This window comes from Monosiga brevicollis, genomic scaffold, assembly GCF_000002865.3.
Source record: "Monosiga brevicollis MX1 MONBRscaffold_9 genomic scaffold, whole genome shotgun sequence".
NCBI lineage: Eukaryota > Choanoflagellata > Craspedida > Salpingoecidae > Monosiga > Monosiga brevicollis.
The window spans coordinates 1105031-1111030 of record NW_001865046.1 but is presented as its reverse complement, the minus strand read 5'-3'; the positions used below and the strand labels follow the sequence as shown (position 1 = coordinate 1111030).

Sequence of the window (6000 nt, the reverse complement as noted above, 5' to 3'; positions counted from 1 at the left end):
CCCCCCCCCCCCCCCCCCCCCCTCCCACTCACTTTCCTGGCGTGATTGACAGTCAGCATCTACCAGCCAGTGACCCTGCCCAGCCCACAGATTCGATTGTTCACCAGTCCAGAGGACGCTCTCAATGCCGATCGCGCCGTCAACAGCATCGCGCTGGTTCGTCGCACCTGTGCTTTGCACTCCTTTACCCACCACCCCTTTGCTCTGCAGTCTTACGGGGTGTTTTGCGGCATTTGAGTGTAGCTGTCAGAGGGTGGCGCCGTGGTGGTTGCACTGGCGAGTGCAGGCCGAGTAGACATTGCGCTGCTCCCAGAAGTAGCAGGTCCCACCTGGCAGCGCGCGGAAATTGAGCTGCAGCTTCTGGAGATGGTATTCATGGGTTCAGACGAGTCGTGCCCTGCCCGCGTCATTGCCAACCCCTACCAGCCCCATTCGGCGGGCGTCATGTATGTGTCACGGCCCACTTGCGTTCCCATTACTTCGTCTGGCCCTTAGTGCTGCTGAGCGTTGTTGGCATTGTGCTGCTGGCTCATTTACTCTCCCCACTCTGCGTTCGTACTGTTTCCTGCTGGGGCGTCCTTCTGGCAGTGTTGGTAGCAACGTGCTTCGTCTTGATAGCAGTTGGTCTGCCCGCCTGGAAGCAGCCATGAGCCAACAGTCGGGAGACCAACTTGAAACCCCTCCATATGAGCCCGCTCTGGCAACAGAGTTGCTGGTTGTAAGCTCGCCGACATCCAAGTACGTCCCGCCTTCCTCCGGGACGCCTAATTAAGCGTATGCAGCACTCTGCGGGGGATGGCGCCGGGTGCTTAGAACCTAATCTTCATTGTTTGATATCAATCGTGGCACATTGCTTTCTACAACACAGCATTGTGGGTCTGGCCACTGTCCTATCAAGCAAGGCCGACTATTTTGCAGCCGTCTATCTCTCAACCGGACATGTGGAAACAGTTTCCCTGTATTTGTCTCTCTACCGGCCCGAGTCAATTGCCCTTCCAACCGCGAACAAGGCCAGCAAAGTACGTTCCTCGGAAGTGTCTGGCCTTGCTTGTGTGGGTACATGGCGCCGTTTTTGCTTTGCGAGCACACCACTGGTCTTGACCTGCCTTTCCCCCACTCTCAGCCTGGATCAGACGCGTGGATGCGTCAGCTTGATGATTTGCTTAAACCCATCGGTGTCACCAAGCTCTTGTACGTGCCTTGCCAGAGCCTCTCTTGCCCAACCCTTTGCCGCGCACATCACACGTCTTTTTGCTTTTGGCTATGCAGGGGCGTCGGCCGGAGCGACGATGCTTTGGTTGTTGCCCAAAAGGTTTGTATTACAACTTCTTTGATCGAGCCCGGTCAGATACATGGTACTCGGCTCATCCAGCTTGACTGTGGCTATCCAGGTCGAAACCGTTATGCGGCAAGTTCGTACAAAGTGCATGCCACGCCTGTCGCAGGCTCACGACATGCTGGTACAAAGGTGTGTCATCGTTTGTTTGCATTATATCGCCATGAACGACCAGCTCGTCTTTGCCAAGGTTCATGCTCAGCTCAAACCTTGCCCCTTGGGTGGTTCTTTTCGCGAGTGCAGGCAACGCCAGCATCATGCAAGCGAAGAGCATCAGCGCAGCCGCCTGGCGCAGATTGAATCTTCCCTGGCTGGCGTGCTTGCAAAGCAGGACACACTCATGACAGAGAAGGCCAAACTCTTGGATCAAATTCAAAGCAATACAAGCAAGGCCGAGGTATGTTTCTCGGCTTTGGATGTCAAGTGTTTGCCTGCCTACTCTTGGGTCAGCCGTTTTGCAGGCCAGCAATAGATCGCGCACAATGACAATGAGCTGCGTTCAATGGGTGGCTACAGTTTGTCATCGAAGCCGCCGACTCGCTCAGCTCCATCCTGAGTCGTGCCGAGGAACAACACGGCCGCGATCTTCTAGCGCTCTCAAAACAGCTACGCGCGCTGACAAGTGCTTGCAACCGGGTATGTCAAGTCGTCCTTTGGCTTTGCTCATCGCGCCTTTTCTCAGTTCGTCTTCTTGGTCCTTCTTAGATGAAGCGCCAAGTCGCACACACTGTGACGGCTAGCACTGACCAACAGCCAAAGCCAAACGGCACTGCATGGACACGGGACAGCCTACGCAATGACAATTGGTTGGCGCTTGAGACCCATGAGGTCAAGCAAGCCCTTTTCACTTCGTGCGTAGGACGTTGTCGAAAGTCGCCAGGCCTCTCTGGTCGTTTTGTTTGCCAACTCATGTATCGTCGCTTTTTATCGTCTCTGGACGTAGGCACAGCGAAGTGCAGAACGTCGTTCATCGTGTCAAGCTCTTACAACAAAAGCTCGACTCGGTCAAGGCAATGAGAGCTGCAGAGATGACTGATAGGGTCGAGCAGACGAGTCCATAAACCCTTTTTCTCTTGCAATGCTTCACGTGTTGAATTAAAGGCAATTTTGAATTCTGCAAAGGCGCAATGGATGGCGCCACGTTCAGGTGGCTTCAATTCTTAGTACATGTCTACTTGACTATGCAAACATGTCCATATCATCCTCTCCCTTGTTCTCCTCGTCCACGGGTGCGGTGGCGTCGGTGTCTGACGCGCCGCCCTCTGTATCGCCACCGCCGCCCAAAACCGCCTCACCATCTATTGCGGCCCATTAAAACATAAACGTGAGATGTGAGATGTGGCCGATATGGCCACCACACTGACGCAAAAGCGTCTAGTAGATTGGCATCGGTAGAATCGGGGCGGAAACACAAACCATGCCACGCAAACTCCACCACCAGGGCCGTCAAATTGTCGCCCGATCCAGCCTCGTAGGCCTTCCGGACAATAGCACGGGCAGCTGCAACGCAAGGGACAAAGAGACAGAAGACAGGTTGATCCTTTAAGCATTTTGAAAAACCCAGTCCTTGAAACAAGCACAACCCCACCCCACTGCCCTCCTGCGCCAATGCATAGGATGGCAAGGTCATCATACCATCCTGAGCCTGGCCATAATGCTTGCGGGCCAGGTCAACTACCTCTTGGTCAGACAAGACTAAGGGGGATGCAGCACACAGCCGTCAGCACCGCGAGCCCCGAGTCAAATGGGGAGCCTTGACCTTGCCCACGCACACCGGGTGGCAGTGGCCGTCACTCACCATCCCAGATACCATCGCAAGCAATCACGAAGAAATAATCCTTATCCTCGATGCGCTCGATGCTGACCTCAGGAACATGGCTCACCAGTAATTTGGGTGTCTAGAGAGGTGTGAGGCACGGACCAAGTGAGGCGGGCTTTGATTTGCAACAACACGAGTCTTGATGGGTGCGAGGGTTGAACCTTGAGGGCATAATCGCCAAAGCTTCTGGAAACAGCTAACATCAAGGCTTGCCGTGGCTCTCGATCCTCTCGAGCTCCCATCACACGGGAGACACCCATGACCTATCGAGCAGTTGATGACCAGGTTGAGTGAATTCACACCAGCGAAGAGCGCAAGTTGATTCAGCAAGCGGCGCGTACGTTGACAACGTGACCTCCGGCTTGTTGGATTCTCTTTTTCTCGTCTATGGGCAATTCATACTGCCTCGGTGAGATGGTGGGTAAAAGAGGGAAAAAGAGGGAAAAAAACACACAAGAAAAAAAAAAAAAAAAACCAACAAGATAGAGAGGAAAAAAAAAAAAAACTGAGAGTTGCATACCTGGTCGGTCCGGTTTATGGTCTTGGGTGAGTCGATGGGCTCTGGTACCACGACACATGACAGCCCGGCAATCGCCAAGGTTGGCTATGATCAGATGCGCATTGGTACTGATGGACAAAAAGTCAAAGCGGGCAAGATGATGACAAAGGCACAGCGTCAGTTGTCGTTACACAAGCCGTCCATGATGGCCATGCACATGGACAGGTCTACCCACGTGCTTGAGCCATTTAGCATGATGGTCAGAGAAGTGCTGCCACCTTGCTTCTTCTTTTTGATTGCCATGCTGAGCCAGTTCTTATCCGTGCATTTGTAGCCGTCCTTGACACACTGCAATACCCAGTTTAGGAATGGATGCGCGAAGGCTGCCGTAATTACTCTATGGTGGCACGATGGTCAGAACACGAGGCTCACCTTGAGAACGGCAGTTTGATAGTCTGTGCTCAGACCCGACTTGGCCTCATGCTGTGCCTGAAGAGTTACCATCATTTCCTTCAAAAAGTGTTGGGTTGAGGATAGCCAAAAAAAAAAAAAAAAAAAAAAAAAAAAAAAAAAAAAAGTTAGAAAACGGGAAGCGCATGAACTGGGAGGCCAAGGTTGTTGATGCCCGAGCCGGTACCAACCAGGAGCTGCTGCTGCATTTGCTGCAGCGATTCGTCATCAGGAGTAGCCTCGAGAGCTGCCGTCAGCTCAACTAGGCTTTGTTGTGCCTCCGACATCTGAGATTGTAGTTCTTGATGTGCAAAGCATGGAAAAAAAGGACATGAGGTGGTACTCTGGTGAGCACAAGGTGATATCTCTCTCACCCGCAAGCCATGCTTTCGAGTCAAACCTTGAAGTTCAGCATCAGTGCCCTCGCAGCCCACAACACCTCCGCGGTAGCCGCCCACAATATTGCTGTGGGAGGCAATTGGAAATGTGAAGTGGTCGTTCAAAGACGACATGGGGTTTTAGACTTTGCAGGCGCAAACGCCAAAACCAACCCTGGGAGACATTTCTTGACGTAGTCCGCACACTCGGATCCAGCGTGGCCATCGTAGACAGCGAAGAGACGGCCCAGCGCACCCATGGACATTGCCACGTCATAGCTGATGCATTGGGTCGAGGGAAGGGGAGGCACAGCGCGCGTGTATGCGCATCGGAGAAGTATGGGTGAGCCAATGACAAAAAAAAAAGAAAGAGAAAAATGTGTCGTTGTGTACTCTGGTGCACGAGTCTGAGTCTTGAGGGGCAAGATGAAAGGGGGCGGGGTCGGCAAGGTCAACAGACCGATCTTCGTTGTCGTTTTTGCGGCCGGACCAAGTCTCCACGCCTGCACGAACGGGGAGCAGTTCTGCCTGTGATTTGAAGGCGTGGGGCGCATCGGTTGTGTCCGAAACGCCAGGCATGGTGGTTTCATCCTGGTCTGGATTAAAGGGAAAGTCAGGCTGAGAGGAGACGGAGCCCGGCTTGGGGGTGGTAGTGGGTTCCGTAGCTTCGGACTGATTCGAAGCATTGGAAACACGGGCAGTCAGCTGTGGCTTGTCTTTGGGCTGGTACTCGCGGAACTCATGGGTGTGTAGGTCAAAGCGAAAAAACTTGTTGTTTTGCTCGTCGTGATAGAGCTGGCGGTGTGGATGGAAGAGGTAGCCCGTGGCTTCGTCGCGAATCCATTCGTCCTACTCAAGACAACGAGCACACACAATGTATTTGAGCAGATACCACCAGACCACGAGGACGTGGACGAAACAGAATCCACGGGGCACGGCGCGTCGAAGCGGGTGATGATACCGCATGGTCTTGATCAAGCGCTTCACGGTCCGCCTTCTTCTTGAACCGTTTGGCCTGAGGAGGCGCCGCCATGACGATGGCTGTCGGATATGTTCGTCTGACAACGATGCTTGCTATCTCCGTGTGTGCAGCCCGGTTCCCAAGACACAGATCCAATCAAACCACGGAATACGGCGTGCGTGTGGGAGCCGTCAGCTCCTGGTCGCCCCGCAAGCACAAAAAAAAATCAAAGATGGTTTGATGGCTTCGGCAAAGTATTTTACTTCTATAAATTTTAGGTATTTTACTTACCTCTTCGTGACGCTTGTTACGTGTGTCAGCGCGCAAGATGTTGCGACTAGGGCAAAGGTTTACGCAGACATTTATAGATATGATGCATCCATATAAGGTGAATGTGGGTGAGAAGTTGCAGAGGAAAGTAAAGATGATGAACGTCGATCACGAAAGCGTATGCAGTTGAAGAAGAAGAAGAAGAAGGAAAAGAGAAAAAAATGACATATCATCCACTTTAAGAAGAGGAAACGTTAGAAGATGCAGAAAATATAGGAATGCAATGAA

The 6000-nt window shown here is 52.6% G+C and overlaps 2 protein-coding genes across 2 annotated transcripts in view; one reads left to right on the top strand and one right to left on the bottom strand.

The window, feature by feature from the left end:
- The window catches only part of MONBRDRAFT_37017 (uncharacterized protein), a gene marked incomplete at its 3' end in the record, with an annotated part of 3974 nt that extends 1621 nt beyond the window's left edge, over positions 1 to 2353 (top strand). Inside the window, exons 3-6 of the mRNA XM_001745686.1 lie at positions 869 to 1019; positions 1392 to 1733; positions 1853 to 1972; positions 2042 to 2353. Coding sequence (XP_001745738.1) covers positions 869 to 1019; positions 1392 to 1733; positions 1853 to 1972; positions 2042 to 2353 — 925 coding nt within the window. The remainder of the gene's footprint in view (positions 1 to 868; positions 1020 to 1391; positions 1734 to 1852; positions 1973 to 2041) is intronic.
- A 162-nt stretch (positions 2354 to 2515) lies between these two features.
- On the bottom strand, positions 2516 to 5514 carry MONBRDRAFT_32361 (uncharacterized protein; the record flags this gene model as incomplete). The annotated part of the gene is made up of 13 exons (XM_001745534.1): positions 2516 to 2634; positions 2753 to 3031; positions 3135 to 3234; positions 3317 to 3418; positions 3497 to 3540; positions 3676 to 3782; positions 3890 to 4002; positions 4087 to 4143; positions 4296 to 4405; positions 4505 to 4569; positions 4656 to 4760; positions 4942 to 5330; positions 5443 to 5514. 13 exons carry the CDS (start codon positions 5512 to 5514, stop codon positions 2516 to 2518), a joined length of 1662 nt encoding a protein of 553 aa, XP_001745586.1.
- Positions 5515 to 6000: the final 486 nt, after the last annotated feature.